The sequence below is a fragment of the Hemibagrus wyckioides genome, linkage group LG08, assembly GCF_019097595.1.
Source record: "Hemibagrus wyckioides isolate EC202008001 linkage group LG08, SWU_Hwy_1.0, whole genome shotgun sequence".
NCBI classification, from domain to species: domain Eukaryota; kingdom Metazoa; phylum Chordata; class Actinopteri; order Siluriformes; family Bagridae; genus Hemibagrus; species Hemibagrus wyckioides.
This window is the reverse complement of record NC_080717.1, coordinates 22,061,177-22,086,532: the sequence shown is the minus strand read 5'-3', so window position 1 is coordinate 22,086,532 and position 25,356 is coordinate 22,061,177. Positions and strand designations below refer to the sequence as shown.

The 25,356-nt window shown below is 37.4% G+C and overlaps 3 protein-coding genes across 6 annotated transcripts; 1 reads left to right on the top strand and 2 right to left on the bottom strand.

The window, feature by feature from the left end:
* Positions 1-619: 619 nt before the first annotated feature.
* On the bottom strand, positions 620-6,715 carry sh3gl3b (SH3-domain GRB2-like 3b). 2 transcript variants are annotated; one of them, XM_058397928.1, is made up of 10 exons: positions 6,334-6,715; positions 4,593-4,661; positions 4,422-4,494; positions 4,197-4,340; positions 3,416-3,549; positions 2,929-3,087; positions 2,712-2,815; positions 2,515-2,621; positions 2,364-2,396; positions 620-1,627 (listed from the first exon to the last, which is right to left on the bottom strand). In XM_058397928.1, the coding sequence occupies exons 1-10, from the start codon at positions 6,376-6,378 to the stop codon at positions 1,419-1,421; spliced, it is 1,077 nt and encodes a 358-aa protein (XP_058253911.1). In that variant the 5' UTR covers positions 6,379-6,715; the 3' UTR covers positions 620-1,418. The 2 variants fall into 2 exon arrangements, with proteins under 2 accessions (XP_058253911.1, XP_058253912.1); XM_058397929.1 differs by lacking the exon at positions 2,929-3,087.
* A 215-nt stretch (positions 6,716-6,930) lies between these two features.
* On the bottom strand, positions 6,931-17,653 carry glsl (glutaminase like). Of its 3 annotated transcripts, none has more exons than XM_058397925.1 (21): positions 17,440-17,653; positions 16,891-16,991; positions 15,194-15,261; positions 14,356-14,449; positions 13,669-13,798; positions 13,488-13,554; positions 13,289-13,401; positions 13,046-13,175; positions 12,751-12,818; positions 12,372-12,535; positions 12,055-12,113; positions 11,860-11,907; positions 11,677-11,735; positions 11,534-11,600; positions 11,364-11,414; positions 11,100-11,276; positions 9,862-9,993; positions 9,687-9,779; positions 9,513-9,574; positions 8,712-8,852; positions 6,931-8,580 (listed from the first exon to the last, which is right to left on the bottom strand). In XM_058397925.1, exons 1-21 carry the CDS (start codon positions 17,484-17,486, stop codon positions 8,484-8,486), a joined length of 1,968 nt encoding a protein of 655 aa, XP_058253908.1. In that variant the 5' UTR covers positions 17,487-17,653; the 3' UTR covers positions 6,931-8,483. The 3 variants fall into 3 exon arrangements, with proteins under 3 accessions (XP_058253908.1, XP_058253909.1, XP_058253910.1); XM_058397926.1 differs by having other exon boundaries at positions 11,860-11,904; XM_058397927.1 differs by lacking the exon at positions 17,440-17,653 and adding an exon at positions 17,085-17,192.
* A 1,511-nt stretch (positions 17,654-19,164) lies between these two features.
* lg08h15orf40 (linkage group 08 C15orf40 homolog) lies at positions 19,165-22,302 on the top strand. Its single transcript, XM_058396291.1, has 4 exons — positions 19,165-19,401; positions 19,536-19,659; positions 19,747-19,874; positions 20,747-22,302. Exons 1-4 carry the CDS (start codon positions 19,279-19,281, stop codon positions 20,837-20,839), a joined length of 468 nt encoding a protein of 155 aa, XP_058252274.1. The 5' UTR covers positions 19,165-19,278; the 3' UTR covers positions 20,840-22,302.
* The last annotated feature ends 3,054 nt before the right edge of the window (positions 22,303-25,356 follow it).

Here is a 25,356-nt window from a genome sequence, read left to right as displayed (position 1 = left end):
AGCACCTTTGGGATGAATTAGAGCGGACACTGCGAGCCAGGCCTTCTCATCCAACATCAGTGGCTGACCTTACAAATGCGCTTCTAGAAGAATGGTCAAAAATTTCCATAAACACACTCCTAAACCTTGTGGAAAGCCTTCCCAGAAGAGTTGACGTTGTTATAGCTGCAAAGGGTGGGCCAACCCCATATTCACATTTATGTGCATGGGACAGACGTCCCAGTTTTGGAACGGCTCAGTCTCCGCTCTAATTCATCCCAAAGGTGTTCTATCGGGTTGAGGTCAGGACTCTGTGCAGGCCAGTCAAGTTCCTCCACACCAAACTCACTCCTCCATTTCTTTATGGATCTTGCTTTGTGCACTGGTACGCAGTCATGTTGGAACAGGAAGGGGTCATCCCCAAACTGTTCCCACAAAGTTGGGAGCATGAATTTGTAATGTCTAAGGGGACTAAGGGGCCGAGCCCAACCCCTGAAAAACACCTGTCTTAAACACCTGAATTCAATGATTTGGAGGGATGTCCCAAAACTTTTGACAATATTGTGTAGATAACTTATGCAGACAAAAGTAAACACTGACAGAGAATAGTCAGTAAAGACGCAAAAGAAACAGTTACAGATGGGATAACGTTCTTTTATTACTTGCAAATATTGCTAAGAACTGGTGACAATAACGGTAAACAGTGATTGCGTGGTGGTTACAAAGGCTTTAGGTCAATCAAAACATACTGTCAACTTGCTAAATTAGCAGCTGTGACAAAAGATGGAGACTCATATTGAGTGCAGAGCAGTCACTTTTATCTGCTTAGAAAATGCAAGATTTGTCACTAGGCACTTACAGAAAAGTCTAAAAAGTGGCCAAATATAGCGACAAAGTCACTAAGGTGGACAGGAATATTCACATTCACACAATAATCATGTGGCGTGTTACAACCTTTATTTGTCAGCTTTCATTCAGTTACATTTACCGAGTATAATTCTCTAAAACAATTGCAAATGCTTACCTTATTAAACACATACTGCAGTTTTCAGTATGGCAGTATGGCTATAATAAAAAAAAATTGCATATATATTTTAGTATGATGTGGTGAGATGTATATACAGAAAGTACATTCATGTAGCTCGGAAATTGTGTTAAACCACATATTCAAAGTATTCACATTGCCCTTATTCTCAATCAACTTTTGTGTACTAGACTTTGCATAATTGATCTCTTTATTAGAAACAATACAATATAAAGAAGAGCTCAATACATTATTTTTATATACTTGCATAGTGGAAAAAAGACCCAGGAGAACAGCTTTGGACTGTGAAGCACATTCTTCAGATAACGGTGTTGATCAATAAAATGCATCGCTTTGACCAAGCACCAAAAAGACAAGAGTTTGTGTAATGGCTCAATGAACTGGGGACATGATGTCACTGCGACAGTGGTACAAGGACCTCAACATAATTGATGGGGAAAAAACCAGACTCCCCATTAAGCAGCCCTTCATACCAGTTCTCATCAACCTGGTTAGTGAGAATAATGATGTCGCCCTTCTTGAAGCCTAACTCGCGTTGACTTTCAGGATTAAAGTTGAAAAGAGCCCGACAGCAAGGCTGGTCCAGTGGATAATTACAGTTTCCTGTGGGACAAATATTCACACAGATCCATGCTGATCATTGAATCATTCAATCATGTGGCATCAGTAAATAAATAATACATAAATTCCTACAAATAATAATCTAAAGCTTTAAAGAATTGGGGGTTCTCAGTGACTGTGGCATGGACTGTTTCTGATCTCCCTGGGATTTTCACACAAGTCTGTACAGATACACAGAATATTGAGGAAAAACAAAAAAAAACATCCAGAGGGCTTCAGTTCTGTGGGCAAAAATTTGTTGATAATGAGTGATCTTCTGGGTTGGTTTGAGATTGTTTGAGCTTCTAGGAAGACAATGGTTAATTAAATAACCAATTTTTTTTAACTGTTGTCAACATAAAAGCATCTCAACACCTCAAACCTTGAGGCTGGTGTGCTACAACATGCAGGAAGAGCACAAGTTTCATTCCTGCCAGCCAAAAACAAGAATCAGAGTCTTCAGTGGCCACAGTAGATATTATAATATGAACATATTGGTCTTTTTTTCCAATATACTGTCTGTTCATGATTAAGTCACTGAAATTTTCCCCCATTCTAATGATTGATGTGAACATTATTTGAGGCACCTGCACCTTCATGATTTTATGCATTGTGCTGCTGCCACACGATTAGCTGTTAAATGAATGACTGGATAATTGTACAATGTGCAAGTGTTCAGGTGGCCATACTGATGTGTGCAATGAATGTAGATTTTACATTTGGATGAAAGCATACTCACCCTTTTCAGTCAGCTCTTGAGTTATTTCAGTGTCTGAAAAATGAGAGAGTAAAATCTTAGCTTGCGTAGTTGTATTAGTATTATTAAAATCATTATTACTTTATAATGATTTTCGAAATGCACTTTGGCAATTTAAAAAATTTTCACTGACCATAAGATGAGCTTGTGGAAAACCCAAAAGTGTCCGTGCAGCACATTGTACTCGCTTGAGATTTTGATTTGAACTCCCTCTTTGGTCTGTAGCTGGTTTCTGTTATTCTGAATAAAAAAAGACGACACATACCTAAACTGCTTACCTAAAATGCTGGTATAAAACAAACGTATTATGTAAATATCTGTTAGGCTTACTTGTTCTGCAGACTGCTTCTGAGGTTCTCCAGAATGTTGTGAGATTGCTGATGATAGTCCATCGATGCTTCAATGAGGCCTATGAGCTGTTGTACTTGATCCACCTATGGCAAATTAATCATCGCTAATCCATATTTTACTCCAGTTTTATGCAAAAAAAAAAAAAACATAGAAAGAAAATTCTCTTCAATGTCTTACTCTTTTCCAACTTTCTTACATCATTTTCTAAGAGGTTGTACATGCTTCTTTTGGCCAGTTCTTTGGATTCCTCGAACTTGTCTAATGCCTGTTTAAGCTCCGCCTCTGCAATCCTCCTTTTGGAACTTTTCTTATAGTCGAAATCTAAACGGCGACCCTCAAGTTTTTTCAGATGGTACTTGCAAACAGAGAAGAAAGGAGTAAATATGTATATAATCATTTCACTTTTGCTGATTACATTCATGCACTAAACTGTCAGTTGTTGTACTTCGTTATGTTATACTTTTTTTGTGTCAAATTTACAAAGACTTACAGAAAATGCTAGTCCCAAGCCCAGATGCAATGGAGTAGGGTTGGGCATGAGGCTGATAGCATGAGGCATGAGGCATCTCTATTAGCTACAGAGCATTTAGACTGGAGGGGTGATGAGACCAACTAACTAAATTAACATCTTAAGACATTACATTGATTCTGTTTTCTTAATTACTCATAATTACAAGACTCACTGCAATTTCTTTAAGCTCTCTCTCATGCAGCATCTGAAGTGGATCAATAAAGCTGTGTTTCACGCGCGTGTCCATGCAGTCTCTTACTTCAGCCATCTCTTTCAAGGCCTGTCCCATTTCCACCAATGCACTACCTAGTGTAAAATATCATGATTAAGCTCAGGCTAACAGACAAAATTTGGACTGAGCTGAAATTACAGCAGTACTATTTCTGGATGGAAGAGCTGAGCGACAGACAAAATACCGTACTGCCTTTATTTGGTACATATTGTAACTGTGATACTCATCATCTTGCAACTGATCAACACTGATGGTATGATATTATAGCATGCAATAAAGTCTTTATTGATTTGTTAGTAGACTCAGTTACATATTTCACAATTCTGAAGGCCAGTATTGCACTAATGATTAACAATTATATCTTCTGCACCACTACATAATGCCCTTTCACATATTGCATACATAAGACTGAAATACTGCATTATAATATTTAGGTTCAAGCTGTGTACGAGAAACCTACTCAAACCTATTATGTTTTTCTGGACACTAAAAAGTGTTAGGAAAATCAAAAAAGTGTTTGTATTCACCCAGTTTCATTAAGCAAGTAGTGATTAAGTAGTAAATCAGCTATACAAATATTTACATTTCTATGAATAGTGAAAGTACTGTTCCAAACTTTTCCTTTAGTTTTGCACAGATAAAGATTAGTCATGGCCTTCATTCCGGTTAGACATGAAACTGTATTTTTTATAGGGAGTTGTATTCCAGCTAATAAACCTACCAAATGCAGACTCCACCCCGAGCTCAGCGCCATGGATTAACATACAGTCCCCCAGAATTCCTTCTGTTTGTGGATATCCGACCGGCTTTACATTTCCACGGATCCTGGACACTTTATGGAGCATGCTGAGTTTTGCTCTATATGCTAAGAATCAAACACAAAGCAAGAAGTTATGAATAATATCTTAACAGTGAATACATGCTCATAAATTATCCAAAGGCATACCTGGGTTTGGCTGAAGATACTCAGTTGTTTTCATAACAAGGTCAACAATCAGCTTGTTGGTGACTGCAGTTTTCTATATTAAAGCAGGCAGAATACTTTTTCATTGAATTTCATTGAGTTTTTCATTCACATATTTCTTTGAATTAAATAAAAAATATATAATATTTATACTTTTTCCATTCTGATGAAATCCTCATCCAGCTTTGTTCCTTCAACACCACTGATCTTTTCCTTCAGCAACTAAATTAATAAAAAACACAAAACAGACTGATGGTATGTTGTGTACATAAAGTCTGCAGTAAAGACGAAAACAGATAAAGAATTGATTGTGCATGGGCTTCTAAATACTGTAGGATTATGTTAAGAATATAATGCTTTAATGTTTAAAAGTATGAACAGCAATTTTTCAGAAAAGAGTAATCAACTTAAACGCATCATGCTGCAATAATAAATCCCTTTTCATGATAAAAGAGTTTAATAGTTCTTATTTTATATGTATAGCTTGACCTCTTTATGGGCTGAGTGACATATTTTTGGATAATAATGAGATAAAATATTTATATAATAGTACTATATGCTCTACGGCTGCCATGGTGCTGCAAGAAGACAAAGTTCAGGTGGTGCAATATGTACTAATCTTTAAGGAAGCTATCAACAATAAAAGCTTTTCTCCAAGGAGGTAACCATAATCATTATATTTGCAACAGCACCTGGTCCTTTTTTGTAATATTAATATAATAAAACTTTAGCAATGAGAATAAAAAATGTGTATTATGTGCAAATATGTTAGTTACTGGATGTTTTATAACACTAAGCAAATTCTAAACAAAAATGAATTTTTAAAATAACACAAACTATAAAAACAGGACATGTAGCATACTGACTGAGGAATGCTCACTTCTGTATTATAGTAAAAGTTGTTTTTTCCTTCCATTTTTCCAGACATTTCTTTCCAATATGTCTATCTATCCGACTGACAGACAGACAGATAGATAGACAGATAGATAGATAGATAGATAGATAGATAGATAGATAGATAGATAGATAGATAGATAGATAGATCCTGAGGGAAATTGTAATACACTGCATATACCATACACTGTCTGCATTTGGTTTTCTGTCAGTAGTCACTCCAACCTGTAATTCATTCACAGTAATTCATTCAGTTCTTCTTTGAGTAAACAAAGTTAGTGAGTTGTGTGCATTGGCTTGATTACTTTACGATTCACTTCACTGATTCCGTTTCCCTCAAACAAATGTGAACAATTCATCCGAATCATATGTTGTGATTCATTTGTTTCAACACCTATTTTGACAATAGTCTAATAGTCCATAGACTATACCTAATCGACACATGAACATAATCCCGTTTCGATACTCTGCCTGCACAGCAAAAACATTTTGGTATCTAATAACCCAAGTTTATATATGATAGTGATCATACTATCCAAAACAAACCTGCATTTAAAATCAACAATTCAACTTTTATGAGTTATTTACATACATAATTTATTAGCGCATACTAAAAGGGTGATTTAAAAAAAAGGGCAAATCTCTTAAATAGTGCGTATTTGCAATTCGATTCGCTGAATCACTTCAAAGAATCGTTCAAGAGAACCGATTCATGTGCATATCGCCCGTCCATAGGACAAGTAACTTCCACGAGCTGCTGTTCACTTCTGATCCCAATTCCAAATATATAAGTTAATAAAAGCAGTGTATAAAGTTGGTATATCTTGCTCTATGAGCCTGGGTTTTTGGATTCTTTACGTTATATGTGGTGTCAACAGCAGACCCAGCAATGGAGGAGACGACTTGAATGTATAGAACAAATCCTGTACAGTTTTGGTTGGTTAAAATAATATATTAATAACACAATTAAACAAGCACGTGTCTGTACGCTTCTCATTACCTGGCTTGCCTTGTGAAACTGTTTCTTTAGTCCCGCCACGGACATCTTTCATACTTTTCACCTTCCTCCCTTCCTTCCTTTATTTCTAATTCAAGTAGAGCTGATGCGACCAAGAAATGTTGACCAAAACAGTAAAAAACCAGGGGCGTAGCCGATCGACTTTCCTTGAACAAAACAAAAGGTTAAAAAAGAAAAAGAAAAAGAAAAGTCGAACAAGAAGCGAAATCACATAGGCTCCAGCACGCAGCGGCTACTTTAAGAACACAATAAGGTCAGAGTCCATAGTCACACCCATATGACGTCTCTTAAAACCGAAACAGTCCGTCCATACTCTGATCATTACAGATTTATTTTTGAAAATTGGCCAAAATAAACAAAATAGCATAATTATGTGGAAGCATGCAGAGGATGCGCAGGGAGCTAGAACCCGTTTCTCAGGTGACGTTCGATGGCACGTGGGCAAAGCGTAAAGACGTCGCTTTAACAGAATCTCACTTCACTTTATAGAGCACTGGTCATAGTCCACTGCATTGAACCACGAAACGTGCTTTGCTGCTCTGCAGGGTGGGATGTGACAAAATTAGCATTTGTCATACATATTGTCTTACTGTGCAGTGTGTCCAGGTTATACTGGACACCGCACGGGGAAAGAGAAACAAAGTGTCCTCGGTGGAAAAACAAAAAAGAAACCTAATACTATTAGTGTATTAGTTCAATTAGCTCTACTCTTACTAACATTCATAATATTCGAATCAAACATCTACAAAGCTGCAGCTGACAGGAGCACTGATTCATTATGGTTCATTCAGTCTGTACGAATTGTATAGATGTAACCTGAGGAGCTGATTGCAACAAAAAAAATGTTCCACATCTCCAGAAAAATCTTAAAACATTGATCGTGATCCTCTGGAGATTTCACTGCTTTACATTTACTGATCTTTAATGGTGCAATATTACTGGCTACAGCAATGTATCTGTAATATATCTGACACAGGATCAAAAGTTTGCCTATCTATCTATCTATCTATCTATCTATCTATCTATCTATCTATCTATCTATCTATCTATCTATCTATCTATCTATCTATCTATCTATCTATCTATCTATCTGTGTCTGTCTGTCTATCTATCAACATGTACATTTTGCACCACATAACAAATCCACTCTGCATTGCTCAGACCTTTAAAATAATTGTTCACTTGGAATAATAACCTCAGCATAACCACAAGACAAAATGCTAGTTTATTCCACAATGAGACAATGCCAACATCTGATCAGTGAAATATATCACCAGAACATTAGTCATTATGGAAACAATTCAAATAACATTTTATTGTAACGTGTTAAGTATAGCCAAGTTTCTTTTCCTCACACAGAACCATCTTCTAGACCTCTCCCAGTTTGGCTTTACGCAACATGTACTGCTCTATTGGCTATTGCTGAAACTCTGAGATCCAAACCCTTGCTGGCTTTCAATACACCATTAGACTTCCTGTCCAATATTTTCATCCAGGGATTGCATTCAAATAGTTTGAGAAAATGGTCTCTCTATTGCTATGCAGATGAATCATGAGAATGTTAGCTGTAAGTGTGTGACACTTGGTTTCTCTCCTTCACAGTTATTGGAATCTGCATTTTGGAAAACATTACTCTCAGTTGTGTTAGCAAGTTCAGAGGCTGTTGTGAAATCAGGTCCGAAACATTCATTTTTACTGCAAATGTGTACTTATTTCCATAGCTACCATGTACACTGCATTGGCTTTTATCATTAAGCCCTGTAATAATTAGAGATATTATATATATATATCTTTATATATAACATTTGTTATTGAATATAATGTTTATTCCTCACAGATGAGTCTTGGGGATTATAAAAAATACTGAGATAACTGTACAACATTTCTGCACTTCTAGACTCACCAAACCTTAGATTTCTTAATGCTCTGGTACTACAGATCTTCTGTTCAGATACACCATGGCATGATAGATTAGTTATGTTAACTGTTCATGCCCACCTCCACACATTTCTAAATCAAAGGTCTTAGTCATATCATTTTGGTACCAGCCATTTAACACTTAAATCAGGGAATACAAAAAAGAACATAAACCATTGCGAAGTGTAAACTGCATGTCTGGGGTTGATGCACTCTCATAACATTTCCTTGTAGTCTGTGTACTTTGTGAGGAGCTGCACAGCAGGTCCCTGATTGCATCTTATAGCTTCCTGCAAAGCCGTGTTTCCCCACCTGTCAACATCAACACAAGTCCAATCACAGATAGTCAGTAAGTGTGTACAGCTGTATGAAAGTGTAATCTATTTCAGTGCATCAACTTGCATGATGAATCACACTAGCCAGTGTTGTCTTTTTAACTTTACCTGTCCTTGAGTGTACAGTTGGTTCCGGTGCTCTCCATCAGAAACTTGATGACCTCTAGACGCCCCTCTGAGGCAGCCACATGAAGCGCAGACCTTCCATCATAATCAACAGCATTCACATCTGCTCCAGAGAGGAAATACCTGCCGAGGTGAGGAATGACACATTTTAGCATGCCATGAGTCCTGATTACTAAGTGGTGTGAGAGGCCCTCAGAGTGGGTGTGAAGTGACAGAGAGTGATGCTCGTTTTAGATGCAGATGTACGTCATTGTGTTCAACCAACTGCATCGTTAGATCATGGTATTGATTTGAAGTCATTGGCCAACGAAAATAACTCACTGCTGGAGCTTTGTGGAATAAAGAAACTAGCTTGTTTTTAAGTAATTTTAAGTCTTTTTCAAAAGGGGTCACTGGAGTCACTGGTCCTATTCATTTTCATATTCAAGAAAAATATTACTTACCATGATTCATGATTACACATAATAATTCAGACTAACTCAGGCCTTTACACTAACAGACCAATCATAATAATAACAAATTAATTTCATAACAGCTCTCAGTATCTGGAGAGCAGTATCATTTTTGACCAATTATATTGCTCTCAGATCAAATACAAGATTAAATACAAGTCCTCTCTTCCAGGGGCTTAATTCTGGCATTACCTATATGAAACTTAACTAATGAGTGTCTCATTTAATTGTTCATTAGAAAAAGGTAAAATAATGATTATACTATTTTATTTCAAAATAAATCCTTTTGTGCACCTTTAATGACATTATCAGCACAGTGTAATATCTTTACCTCCGTAACGAGTGCAGGTCCCCTCGATAAGCGGCCAGCAGGATGTTCATGATTTGGTAGCCCTATAAGACCAAAAAAAGGAAACATGTCACTATTGATTACAAAGGGTTGTCTATGCTTTTCAACAAACTAATTAATGTCTCCATCCAATCATTCTAAATTAGTTTAGCTGACCTCCGACTCCACTTTCCACTGCCTGTAGGACAGCATCTGTCTGAATGGAGTCCTGATATCGAAGCTGTGCAGCTGAAAAACTGACACCAGCTCCTGAAAAAGAGACAAAAGATTAGCATTGCACCTGCAGCCACCTCACATGTACTATATCCCTATTTGGAAAATGGGTCTTTACCTCACAGAAATGCACAGCCCTCCAGGAGTTTCCATATGCATCCAACTCCGGTGACCAGCAAGTGATGCCCAGCACTCCAGGGACTACTATCAACACAATACCAGAACTGCTGGATTTGGCAGGCACGGATATCTGAGAGGGAGTGTGAGAACTATTATGCTTCCTGACTAATATGATCTCTTACCTCACATGAGTTTATGAGTCACATTAACTTGAGGGGTGCACATATAAAACGTACTTGGGGTGTAACACAATCTGTATCTGTTTAGTGCTCCAAATATCCATTTGTAATTCATTTAAACCCAGAACGGGTGTAGCCCAAATTGCAATTCTGGCTCAGATAGTTTCTTAATCCTGCCTTTTTAAAACACTTAAACTGTATTAATCAACTTACACTATTTCTTGGTTTGACGAAAAAGTGAACTTCAACTACATCACTCAAGTTCTTAATCAATCTCATAGATATGTTAGAACCATTTTAAACAGATCTTATCAAAAATATAAACAACAGCCAACCCAATTTAAACCATGGTGAGCCTGACCAGACTGTTGCTAAGGATGAATGAATGTTTTGAAAGCATCGGAGAAGCATCTTTTTTGTCCTGCAAGCTTCATATCTGACCATTCCCTTGCACTTGCATGAAAGTAAGAAAAACCTCCCTTTTGTGCAATGTTTTTGATGTGACCCACATGATCCCAGTCATTATCGAAACCTTCAGTTTCAACCTGATGCTCTGTCAACTTTTCTGGCCCTTCAGTTAAAAACAAAAAGCAACAAACAAAAACGAATGGCGCATCTCATATGTATATCTGTTTAGAATAGATCTTTTCATTTCATTTTATGTACTCGTGTTTGGGTACATCTCTAGTTTGTGATAATTTCTCATGTTAAAGTACATGCCACATACTTATGCTTGGAAAACCGTTGCTGAATTTTGTTCCCCCATTTAAACTAAAATAGACCTGTATGATACAACACAGTTGAAATGGATGAAAAGTTTTGGCTTTCACCAGCAGGGGGTGATTCAAGACTATTACTACTGAAAGGATGACGTTGTTCCTGTACCTCTCTTCCCCTAGGTTTTGGTTTCTGTGTTAATATAAACTATATTAAAATATAGTTTGTATTTTGTGACACATAATATTAATTAGTGTTGCATATCACATATAATCATTTAAAATGACATACAGCAAATTAAATTATACATCCAGTAAGACACCCAAGACAACCTAATCACCTTAAAATGGAATATTCTGGAGTAATTGTTCATTCCTGCCACTTGCATTATGGACAGAGTACTGCGAACTGCCAAGCTGGAGAGGACCTGGTCACCTGACATAGGGCAGAGGCCACCATTGGCTAAAGTTGCGGCTAAAGCTGCTCCAGACTCACATGTGACTTCTGTAGACAAACACTTAGAACCAGACAAACAATAGATTTTATGAGAGATGTGAGCTTGCACACTGCTGTGCTGTAAAAATGAACTGGTTAAACTAAGTACCTGTAACAGGAGCTCCAGTGCAGCATTTATGTCAGTGGCTTCTGGGAAGCACTGTAATGAGTTAAGTAATTGTTTAGTGTTTTACAATTAATTATCCTGTTTCATCTACAATCTTGTTTCTGTTTTGCCTTTAATTTCACTTATTATATTATTTTTAAAAATATGCTTACCTTCTTTTCTTGGAGATAAAATGAAAGTGCATGTAGACGAATAATGTCCTTCCTCAAGCCTAGATAACTAAAGTCATACGAACAATATGAAATCAAATGGACCATTTTATTTAAGATTACAAATAAATGATCAGGCCACTTACCTTGTACAGTTTAAATTGGCATGTTCCTTATTGCATAGTCTTCTTACAATATTTAAAACCTGACGATTAAATTTAGGATTAGGGAGTAACCATGAACTATATTTTAATATAACTGAACCAGAAGATTTAAAAAAGTCGAAAGTGTGTGCAGTAAAATGTAAAATATTCATGTAGCATACATACCGACTCATATTTCTCCTCTTCCTCTGTAACTTGCCTCAGTGTTAACTGCTAAAGGAAAGAAACAATCAACATGTAGAGTAAATGATTTTTTTGCGGGGGCTTATGGTGGTTATTTGGATGTGATGTGTATGATTATACACATAGTAATAATAATGCACAAGATGGCAATGAGTTAAATTAAACTCAAGTCTGCACCTGCAGCAGCGATGCACATACAATAGCTCCTGTCTCTGTCAGGGGAGTGTGAGGGACACCTGCAACCAGAATGATCCAGAATGATCAATTAAAATAACCACATCAACAGTCTACATGTTTTACCTTTTCCCAAACACCAATTAAGCTAAGCTGATGAACTAAATGACAAACTTCTTTGTGAGTCTACATTAAAAATACATTGTAGTATAGCATTGGACTTGAATCTATCAAGAGAAAAACCTTACACACAGGCAGGGATTGATTTGATCTTACAAATGGAATCAATGTATAGTCCAGTGCTTGTCGTTTGGTGTTACCTTGTTTGCTCAGGGTAAAGGGGGACTCATATTTTGCATACTCCTCCACTCCGACATGTCTATGGACACGGTCAACTCCAAGTTGATCCACGGCAAGTGCATAAATAAGAGGCCAAGCAATCTCTCCCAGAACACATGGCTCGTTCCAGTCCCCGAGAGAGAGCCTACAGCCAAAATAATACAAAAAGCATCTTTACATATTTAGAGCTTATTTCAGCATATTCTAAATCTCATCCATCAACTCAGAGCATTTCAATTAAATGACAGTTACCAATTAGAGTGTAGATTGCTTTGGATAGAAAATAATCAAGGATTGCTAGGGTTTTTATGGGGAAATCTTGAATTGAATGACAAAACGTTAGATATTTTACTTCAATACCTCTGCCCATCCACTGTGCAGATTGAAAACCCCCACTTTCCACTGGCCTTGCTGTTGTCTTCCTTCTCCTGTCAAAAATTAGATTTGTTATACTGTCGAAATCAATAGTAACAGGTTTTGTTTCCTAGGACACAGTGCAGACTGATTTTAGGGAGTAATGTAAAGATGTTATAATTATTGCTTGTCCTGTATTTGATAACACATATTATACTGAATTTATTGTGCATAATTTTGTACATATTTACACTAAATAACAAAGTAACTTGATTCAGTAACGCTGAAATTACATACACACCTCTACGGAAGAAAGTTGTTTACATTTAATGAACAATTTTTGGGTCTCCTCGGCAAACATACAGAAATCTGGAACGACAAATCTCCCTTGCACCGCTTTCAGAATGAAAGATACAAAGCCTGTCACACACCTGCGAGATGGCCACAAAACAGTACAGCCATTGTCACAATGTACAGTGAGTATATAACATCCAATTAATTTTTGTGTGAAGACTAAACTGAACTGAAGACTCTTTTATGAGACCTTTGGAAAGTGTTCCTATCCACTGTCCCATCGGCATCCTGCAGTTTTTTCATCAGCGCATAGCAATCCTTAATCCGTGGGTCAGTTCTTAAAATGCCAGAGCACCACAGGGTCTGTTGAGAAAAAAATACAAAACATCTAAGATTTCCTGAAAATGTGTGTTATTCAGGGCTTGACAGGTAATGCCTTTCTCAAATACCTCAAAGAAATGATTGGTGCCGACTCTTCCTCCGGAGGCGAAGCTGTCAAATAGCACGTCAGCAGCTCTACAGAAAGCCGGGGACAAGATGTGCGTCACAAAAACACCTCAGTGGCAATAAAGATACTTTAAGTAGATTTTAACCAGGGTCAAAGATTTGTAAACGAGAGATGAGCCTCACACTTTTCTCTTGGATTGGCTATGCTGGACCTCAGTCCTGCTGATGCTTGGCCAGGGCTGAGCAGTGAGCGTTCTCTCTGGTTCTGCCTGAAGGACTTTTGTGCCACCATTGTTGATAAATGATGGTAAAGCTGGGCAACAGTGAGCGACATTGTAATTGGGCGATGATAAAAATTTATATTTATAAATAGATAAAAAAAGTTCTTGTGCCGGAGATTAAATTTGATCTGTGCTCATAAGGAACATTTTTTCTTTAAGAAAAAGCTTATTAATAATATTATTATTGTTCTTAATATACTAAGCCAATTAGAAAACATGTAGGATAGACAAGATGTTGTATACCTGTAGAAAAAAAATATCTTTTTATTTTAGCAGCAGTATTATCAGAACAACATTAGTAGAACAACATTATTATCAGACAAACGTCCTTGAAAATCCTACAACAAACTTCGTAGTTTGAAATTCTAGTTTGTGATAAATGCACATAAAATACAAATACTGTGGATAGATAATTAGCTGGAAACTGCTTGGAGGATGAAGTATTGCTTTAATGATGTCCTTTTTGAAAAATATTAAACCAACACAAATCATGAACAGACACCTTCATATATAAGAAACAGTAATTCCGGGTTGTATGATTATCATACTGTAGATTTTCCACAGCTATCATTCCTTTCTAGATCTCTACCTGTTGATCCTGGAGGCAGATAGTTGACAGGTCTCTGAGATGGCACAGCTTTTCTTGGCACAGGAGTTGAAATATTCTCTGCAATGCTGCTCTCCTAGAAACATTACAAACAACACGACACTCAAAGCAGAGCTATAAAGGGAAATAACATTTCATAGCACTCCTACTACTCTCATAAAAATGCCAGAAGATTTTCCCTTTTTTAATTCCAAAAAATAGGTCTAGCACCGGTCTAGGTAAAACAGTGAGACTCAGATTAGATTATCTTAAAGTACTTACAGTGCATTAAATCCACACTGTTTATATTGTACACAACTCTACAGCCTTTAAAACCACAACCAGACTTACTTTGATGTCTTTGATGTCTAAATAATTGTAGGTGCTGCACAGGGAAAAACTAATAGTTACCTTTACAAGGTAACCTGATGGCTGACGAGTATGTTGCCAGCTGACAACAGCAACAAGAGGTGCCTGGAGCAGTGGTTTTTATTACAGGACATGTCAGCATAGTCTCTTGCACAGGCAGGCTTCTTTAGGTTTATATATTACCACCTACAATGCGACTTTGTGCCATACATTATAATTTATTAGTATATAAGTATCCACTGAAACTCCTAGTGAGGAATTGTGTTTTATATTTAGAATCTCATTTTACATAAAGCAGTACAGGAAGAAATAGCCTATGGCTGTGCTGAAATAGTATCATATTGTTATATTGTTTTCATCCCTCAGGGTTTTAAAAAAAGTTTGTATGGCCATGTTTTAGGCTTCATCTGCATTGTAGGAGAGTTGATGTAGCAGTGGCAGGCTGAGCAGGACAGAGCTTGTACACAGGCACCTGAGCTTCTGCACTCTTCACAGGGGCGGCATTCCTTTCAGAGAGGCCATCTGTCATCACACCATTCTCTAAACAGGGAAAAAAAGAATGAATGCTCTGATATTCATTACTTCACACAGTAGAGATCTAAAAACTGCCCTTAGAAGGAGACTTAAGAAAGGATTTGGTGAGAGGATATGCGACTAGGTTATTGTACGATGTAGGTCACAAGTTTTTTGATATTGTTAGCCAAGATGTGGTCCCCTCCCAAAACCTCTGAATTCCAAGCAATTGCATAATAAAACTGCAAACATCCGGAGCTTGGTGTGTGGGTTATGATTGTAATTTCTATTTTCAATCTCAGCTGCAATTGTGAAGTTTTCTTGTACAAAGGAAAGTACAAAAGTGACTGTTAAAACAAATATGGACCCACTTTGTTGTATGATCTATGATCTGTTTTCAGTGATTCTTGAAGCTGCCTTATTTTCCACATTTAACTACTGACAATCTTTTAACAGGGTTGTTTGCACCATTCTCTATAGTTTAAAATAATCATTTCTGCTTTTCTGTTGTATGATTGCTTTATTTTCAGCTTTATTTTAAGCTCCGCACTGTTGTAATAGTAATGTGAAATCTACAAAAGCCTTTCAAAGGACCAAAATCGACCCATCAAATAATCCATTCATAGGAAGTTGCCTAGCTATACTGGCATGTTCCAGATATTTAATTAAACAGCACTGCAAACCCTTTGGACTCTTGGCTTGAGAGAATAAATAAAAAGCTGAAATTTATCAGGGAAGAGGTGCATCTCATAAAGAGAGAACTCATATCACATAGCTCAAAATATTGAATAATTATAGTGGCACATTTGAATTCAACCCATGAACTCGGAATATTTAATTTTAATAATAATAATAATAATAATAATTTTGAGTACTTTCAGAAATCAGAGCAAAACAGGATGGCTCAATAGAGAGATCAATAAGAAGATTAGCTTTACATTTGTGGCATTTGGCAGACACCCGTATACAAAGCATTTACTTACATTCATCTAATTTATACAACTAAGCAGTTGAGGGTTACGGGCCTTGCTCAGGGGCCCAGCTGTGGCAGCTTGGTGGTCCTAGGATTTGAACTACAACCTTAACGTAAGTAGCCTTATGCCTTAACCACTGAGCTACCACTTTCCCTTAGAATTAGATTAGAATTGTAATAAGTCAACCATTTGTTAGTAAATTCACTAATAAAAACTAATAAAACTCATAACTGTTCCCATCTTAAATATAAATATAAATATCCTATCAGTTATGACTCCTCATTCAGGTTAAAGGATAAGTGCAAATTCCTTTTTAAAAACATACAAAAATGTGTGATTACTTATTTATGCACAGACACAACATCACTATGTTGTGTTGATTTCTCTCCTGGAAACACACCCACTTTTCTTTCCCAGCTCAAACCACAGTTAAAAGAGGCACACTGTACAGCAGCATTCTTGGTAAACATCCTTATTTCTGCTGATCGGGGATCAGTCTTTAATCTTGTAGATCAAACTGGCATTTGGTTTAAAACATCTGGCTCTTGATGTGTGTGAAAAGACAAATTATACCTGAAACTACACCCACGTTTAGAAACTGTCCATGAAAATCACAGCGTGTAAAGCCACACGGATCATTTCCAAATTATACGTTTGAGCAGAACAGATTGTTTTTCTATACCTCTCATGTCTTCCTCCTTATTTGGCTCCAGCAGTTTGTTTCCATCCAAACCCCCATAGCGTTTTCTCCATTTGCGCCGAAAAGATGGTGTTCTCTGAAAACTAGCAAGACAACATTCATAATTATACATTAAATGCTATTGTTTTTTTTAAATATAGAGACATACAATATAGGCCAGAGAATGTTACAATTACCGAAATTGCTTACACTTGTAAACAACACAATAGAAGAAATTCTGTTACTGTTGACAGTGTAAAAGAAAATGAATAGGTTAAAAGGTGAACCACACACATGAAATTATGTACTACAGAATGTGTGTCTGTGCTGAGACAAGTCTAGTCTTGAAGGATAAGTACTGAGCATCTCGACTATATCGATTTTAAGCACAACTTTCCTATCATTACAAATATTTTTTTCAATAGTTTTGACCTTGCTTTAAGCAACATCTACAAAGGAATACATGGATATTCTCAGGTTTAGTAGTCTAATAAAATGAGAAATGTCCGAGTAATGTATGAAAGTAGAAAGTGGAAAGTAACAAAGCCTTACCAGAGATAAGGATTTTCATCTGCTTCTTGGCTTGAGATATGTTCCATTAGGACTATCTATTCCAATAACAGTTTAGTCTGTAAATTAAACTGCAGTACACATCCAGAAGAGATGTTTAATGCTGCTAAACTGGGCAAAAACACGCCTGATGCTCATGTGCTGAAGACTGGAGTTTGTGGAGTGAGTGAAAGTGTTTGTTGTCTGAAGCACTGCGTCTCTCCTGCATAGGCTGGAGGAGGGACAGGAGAACTCATATTTAAAGAACTGGGAGGGACCTCAAACTTAGTGCTGAAGTTTATGATAGAAAAAGGAGACCAATATGTATAAATGTTTAAAAAATGAGCAGCAGGAGTAATAGATGAATGATTCATGTTCCTATCTACCAGAACTACTTAAACAGTTGTTGTCATAAGAGAGAGGTTAATATGTTTTGATATTGGTTTTATTAAGATAATGATGCTGAAGGATAGTGGTTGTATAACTAGGGGGACCCTAATTCTCATAATTATTTTTTAATAATGTGGTGTTGATGAAGATTATAATTACTTACAATTTAATACAATTACTTACATACATATTCATTTGTTAAAATAGCAACAATATAATTGCGTAGTATAATTACTTAGTTACCTAAGTTGAACAGGTATAACATTATTTCATTAAGTTCCCAGACAACTTTACTTTTTCTGGTAACACTAGTGGAAGGCAGGAGAATTTGCCCAGAATGGGACTCCACTCTGTCACAGGGCAAAACACAAGCATTCACACATATGAGCGATGTATCTGCTTTCTTTGTCAGGGAAAAACAGAGAACCCAGAGGAAACACACACACAAACATAGGATAAATATGCACAACAAAACCTCAGGATTGAACCAGAGACCCTGGAGGATATAAAATAAATTATATAAAAATATTAAATATTCAAAAGTATACACCGATCAGCCATAACATTATGAGTAGTGACATGTGAAGTGAATAACACTGATTATCTCCTCATCATGGCACCATTAGGCAGCAAGGGAACATTTTATCCTCAAAGTTGAAGTGTTAGAAGCAGGAAAAATGAGCAAGTGTAAGGATTTGAGTGAGTTTGACAAGGGCCAAATTGTGATGGCTAGACAACTGGATCAGAGCATCTCCAAAACTACAGCTCTTGTTTGGTGTTCCCGGTCTGCAGTGGTCAGTATCTATCAAAAGTGGTCCAAGGAAGGAACAGTGGTGAACCGGCGACAGGGTCATGGGCGGTCAAGGCTCATTGATGCACGAAGGGAGAGAAGGCTGGCCCGTGTGATCCGATCCAACAGACGAGCTACTGTTGCTCAAATTGCTGAAGAAGTTAATGCTGGTTCTGATAGAAAGGTGTCCGAATACACAGTGCATGAGGGGTCAGGGCTGTTTTGGCAGCAAAAGGGGGACCAACACAATATTAGGCAGGTGGTCATAATGTTATGCCTGATCTGTGTATGCTGGTAAACTGTCACTTGGAAAATTCAGGAATAAAAACCTAATACATCTACTAAATCCGATGGTACATACATAATGTGTTTAATATATGATTATTTTGCTTTATCATCTTCCTGAAGGTGTCCGTGGTTTGGCCTAATACTGAAAAAAAAAATCAAAGTTTGAGAACAACCGCATTAGGCTGTTTATGTAGCGATTCACGCGTCTGCGTACGTGCGGCGCAATGTTGACGCTGAAATGCACGCGTTTTCAGCGCGTGCGCAATGCGTTGGCGTCCAGTTTACATGTAGCAGTGTTTTGCTAACTAGCTAGCTAGTTTTTATAGTGCGGTAATTTATTATGTGGTTTATTTAGTGAGACTTCAGTGTAGTCCATGTACCGTTTGCGGCATGGTTTGATGAGAGTAGCGTTATTTAGTCTGTGTTCTTCTGTTACAGTAAAGTCTCCCTGCAGAGGAGTTTCTCTTATAAACAAGATGCCAAAGAAGGACAAAACGGTAGGGTTCCACTATCTGAGGTGCTTATAGTTTATCAGCTTAATGGTATACACATACATAACTAACTGATGTGAACTATGCGTGTAGATTTGTGACTTGTTTTTGTTATTTATTGTATTATGTCTCATTATTAGAGCAAAGACTCTCAGGCGAAGAAGCAGCCTGAAACGCCGACCGGTCCAGTTTCCACGCTTAAAGACGGCGGACTTGCAATATCAATACACGCCAAGCCTGGAGCAAAGCAAAATGCCGTCACCGGTCAGTGTTTCTGCCCTCAGATTTTAGTACGTGTTCATACACATCTTGCCTGCCCTGTTGGTGTAATGCCAGTGTTTTTGGGTGTAGATGTGAGCTCGGAGGCAGTGGGGGTCGCTATTGCTGCACCTCCCACAGACGGCGAGGCCAACGCGGAGCTCGTGCGCTATCTGTGCAAAGTGCTGGTGCTGAAGAAGAGTGAGGTCACGCTGGATAAGGTATGCATGCATTATATTGCCAAAGGTTTTAGGACACCCCTCCAAATCACTGAATTCAGGGGCTGGGTTTGGCCCTGTAAAGGAACTCCATTTCATGCTCCCAACTTTGTGGGAACAGTTTGGGGATGACCCCTTCCGGTTCCAATATAACTGCACACCAGTGCACAAAGCAAGGTCCATAAAGACATGGATGAGCGAGTTTGAGTCAGTGAGTCCTGACCTCAACCCGATAGAACACCTGTGGGATGATGGAGCAGAGATTGCGAGCCAGACCTTCTCGTCCCACATCAGTGCCTGACCTCACAAATGCGTATCTAGTGGAATGGTCAAAAATTCCCATAAACACACTCCTTAACTTTGTGGAAAGCCTTTCCAGAAGAGTTAAAGCTGCAAAGGGCGGGCCAACTCCATATTACATTCATGTGCATGTAAAGGTAGACGTCCCAGTTTTGAAATGGCCCACTGATGTGGGACGAGAAGGCTTAGCTCACAGTCTCTGCTCTAATTCATCCCAGTGGTGTTCTGTCAGGTTGAGGTCAGGCCATTCGAGTTCCTCCACACCAAACTCGCTCATCTGCTTTGTGCACTGGTGCGTAGTCATGTTGGAACAGGAAGGGGTCATCCCCAAACTGTTCCCACAAATTTGGGAGCATGAAATTGTCCAAAATGTCTTGGTATGCTGAAGCATTAAGAGTTCCTTTCACTGGAACGAAGGGGCCAAGCTCAACCCTTGAAAATTTTGATTTTGAGGGGTGTCCCAAAACATTTGGCAATATAGTGCACATCAATGATGTGGCATATAGGTGTGGATATTTGCATTACCTGATCTGTTTCATCGTCCCATTCTTATTTGCATTGTTGTATTATTACAGGGCAGTAAATCCAGAGAAAAAGTCATTAAAGTCACTGCATCCATTAGTCAAGAGGAGGTTCTGGAGAGACTAAAGCGAGAAGCTGCTGGCTGAAGCTCAGTACCAATGCAAGAGTTCTCAGACGTTTTGTACCACGGGACACTTTTTATTTTAAAATAAATTCTACTGATCCTCTAATGACATTCATTTTATGAATATTATTTAAATGTGTACAGTAAATTATATGAAATCGAAAATATTCGATTTCTGAAATTTTCACTGACAGGACACATTAGGTTCACATTATTTTGGCAGACTTGTTTTTGAGTTTTGTAAACCGCTTTATAATGTAATGTAATAGATGACTGTTATATAACTTATATAATATCAGACACTATATAACCAGAACTGTGAAGACACCTGACCATCACACCCATGTGTGGTTCTTCCTCATACTGTTGTCACAATGTTGGAAGCAAACAGTTGTCTTTCTATGCTGGAGCATTACAATTTCCCTTTATCAGGGAACTAAGGGGCCCAACCTGTTCCTGCATGACAGTGTCACTGTGTGTAAAGCGAGGACCTTATATGTGGTTTGTCAAGTTTGGACTGGAAGAACACAAATGACCTGCTCAGAGCCCTGACCTCAACCCCACTGAGTGCCACTGGGATAAACTGAAATTCAGACTGTACTGCATGCCTCCTCACCCAACAGCAGTGTGTGAACTCAGTACTGCTTAGGCAAATCCCAACTGCCATACTCCAAAATATTTCTGGAAGAGTTTTATTATAACATCAAAAAGTGGAAAGTGGAAAAAGCATACAAGGGTGTGAAGGGACGGTGTCAGCAAATATTTAGCCATAGTGTACATTTGGTAATGGTAGCTTGTGATTTCCATGACTAGTAACCAGAAAACAACAACAAAAACAAATCACTGACTCCCTGACTATGCTGCACAGACCCCACTTTGAGATCCATTGCACTATTTTTGTTTTCTGTTGGGGTGAATATTTATACTGTATTTTAATACAAAAAGACACAGCTTCCAGTTCCATGATCCTATATGAAATACCATAAGCACACTTAACAAAAGGTATGATGGCAGGTGTACAATATAGATAGTACTTTATACTATCTATACTATCGTTGTATTTAAATGCTTATGCCGCTCCATACAAAAGCAGCTTCATATTCCAGTATTCCAACCAAATGAATGACTTGATTGATGGAATCCTGTTTCATCTCCTTCCAATTCCTGTAACAGTCTCAGTGTTTCTGTCTGTGAGCAATGTATTTGTTAAGGATGAGCATAATGAGTACTTCTATTAGACACTTTCCATTAAGACCCATCACTTTATCACCTGATTTACAGGGTTTGTTGTAGTGTTCCTTTTCAGAGCATGGTCCAAATGTATTAAGTGTAATTAGTGCAGATACTACACAAGCTACCTTTAAGTAGCCATAAAACAAAAACAGTTAACATGATTTATATTGTTTTATGCGTTTTATCTTTAAAGCAGTGTATTTTGAACATATCCTCGGTCCAGCAGCTTCCAAAATAGTTTTACTTTCTAATTTTATATATTTATTATGAATTAAGGGGAATTTCAGCTGATTCACTTTCAGTGCATCAACACAAACTAAGAAATCAATATCAAGTGTCTCAGATGGTGATTGATGCTAAAGTGATTGCAAACATTTATAAAAATCTTATAATGTGAGCAAAAGGAGATCAATTCTTACTGAATCATGATTGCAGTTAATCACATTCAGTTGCATATGTAAGTTGTACCATTACTCTTAATTTGAAATGGCTTTTTTTTCCCCACTTTGAAACCTATTCTGTGATTGCTAATTCTTTTTGACAATAGTAAACATGGACAAGGAGATCAGTTGAAAATTTTTGTATTAGTCAGTTAAGTGTTAAAGCCTGTCAGTTGGGTAATAAGGTTATTTTTTTTTATTTTACTAACAATGTGATATTGAGTGTATTACAAAGATGTTTGGATCAGAGTCGTGAGTCAGGTGATACAGCACTTTTACAGATACATTGGGAGTTGGTAGAAGCACCAGCTTTCGAGTCCAATAGGACTGAGCAGTAATCAATCCTTCCTGCAAAGCGCCAGTGTAGCCGCCGGTTCTCATTCCAAGCAAGCAGGAGTCATGCTGATTACACTTGTTTAATCAATTAAATCAATCAAAACTATTCTATGTGGCTCTTATTTGGTCAGAAGGAAAACTTGCTGATGCACACCAACAAGTGCATCTCTGAAAATATTTTAACAAATGAAACGAAAATGTCAAAGAAAAGTGTTAGGCTTGTCTCTGTTTTGTTTATGACTCGTAAGAACAATTACGTTGTAACATAAATTCATATAAATATGAGCCTTTCTGATTAAATGTCTGAGTCACACTTCATGTGAAGTAGAATAAATGTACTCCTGAATAACACATTTGATTGCCAGGCGCAGCTGTTAAAGCTTAGAAGCAAACTGTTATTTGTGCTGTCATAAAGGCATACAGTAGACGCACGAGGCACAGGCTGATGCATGGTAAGCAGCATCAAGTAATTAAAGTGCAGAGTAGAGTTTCTTCCATTATAAAATGTTGGCGTAGGAGTTGAGATCCCTTCTTTGAGCTAAGGTGAGACTTCATGCAGTCTGCGCCCTTCCTGTGCAATTTACATTGAGATTTAAACACTCTGATCTCTTAAAGTAACGGTGGCGGTTTTGAAATGTGTGCCACATAATGATTTCATTTTGCAGCTCTCTCTAAGCTGCTAGGAATAGCTTGTCTGTCATCTTTGAAAAACCATATGTTTAGCTGAAATGTGCAGAAATGTTGTGGCTTCTCACAGATTATTTATTTATTTATTTATTTATTTTTGCAAAATGGGCTTCAGTGAGTAATGTTGCACTTATAGTATGGGTGATAAAATGAAAGGAGCCATGTTCCCTTTATCAATATGTTATGAAAGAGTTCGGACAATAATTTGTCAAATTTTAAGCTTTCAAGTTTTCATCATTTTTATGCATCAGGTGCTGGTAGAACTGATCTTCTTAGATGATGCTGCTGAATACCTCCCAAGCAAACGTTCCAGCACCATCTTCCGGATTTACACAAGAGACTGCAAACGGCTCAACAGTGCCCAATCGAATAAAATAGCAAGACCTCACCAGGAATTACTAACGTGGGAATTCTTTTATAGTCTGTGGTGATTACATTGAATATGGAACAGCTTCATAAGGGTGGAACTGGTAATCATTAGGCCACAGAGGTTGAATGTGAGTAGGTGTTCCCAGAGTGTAGAGATACACTTCATTCCAATATTAAAGTATTTTAATAAAACAATGATAAGTTCTAGCCCACACCTTCTACATTTTGATTAAAAATGTGGTTTACACAACAGGTACTGCTCATTGCTGTGCTTGTCTTATGAGAGATAACTTTTATGATACCCCCTGAACTATAATTGGATTATTTCAAAATATTCCTTATTAGATTATTATCATCTGAATTGCTCTAGTACTTGGATTGCCCCAGCTTGTTCTGTTATTCCATTTCTCTGTTGGCTTTTTTCTACTAATTGGTCACTATACATCACACCAACAGTATGAGAGCTGTACTGTATGTTACCATTTTTACATTCATTCATTCCTTTGAAGTAAGTGCTTTATCCTGGTCAGGGTCATGATGGATCCAGTCCTGTGAACACACATTGGATTAGACACCAATGTACCATGCACACACACCTTTTGAGACTTATTCACACCTGGGGCAATTTAGAGTAGCCTGTCCACCTACTGATATGTTTTGGGAGCTGGGAAGTCATGGGAGAGTCATTGTGTGGCCAATCTGCATAAAAAGTCCAGACAGAAGCTGAGAACTGAAGCCCTGCAGCTGTGAGACATCAGCGCTACCCACTGCACCACCATGCCACAAGCATCATTACCACTGAATAAAAAAAGTAAATGATGATAATAAGTAGTAACATATTATTACTTTTTCTCCATGCTGAAAAGTACCCTAAATGATCCTTGAAAACGGAAAAAAAAAAAAAAACAGTGCAAGGATTGGTGATTCAGATTTTATTTGTTTACTCTTCAGCGTTAATAAAATCCTGTCAGTGAATTAATTATAGGGTTAGAAGCATTTTGGAGAACATTACTGACGCTAAGTGTAATAAATCAGCTATTAAATAAAAATCAGTAAAATAAGTAAAGAGTGCAAACACTTATGGTTTATTTATTTTCTGGCTTGATGAAGTGGTAAGATAGTAACTGAATCAAACTTCTACATTAGGGAACAGTTCAATAATGATTCGTTATAATTATTATGAAAAAATATACTTTACATTTTAAATAGAGTGCAAAGCATTAGTTTTGCAGGACTACATATTATAATAGCAATAAAAAAAGATCACTGCTGCTGTTTTACTGCTGTTTGACGCTTTTGTAATGTATATTATTTGGAAAAAATCTAATACAAAGTGTTTAAGCTAATATTTAGGATCAGTTTTCAAGTAGCTAGGACTAGCTAACAATCACTGAGCAGGTGTGTAGTATATATTATCATTAACTTCAATATAAAACTATAGGTACCAGACGTAATGAAGCAGCAAGAGACTACT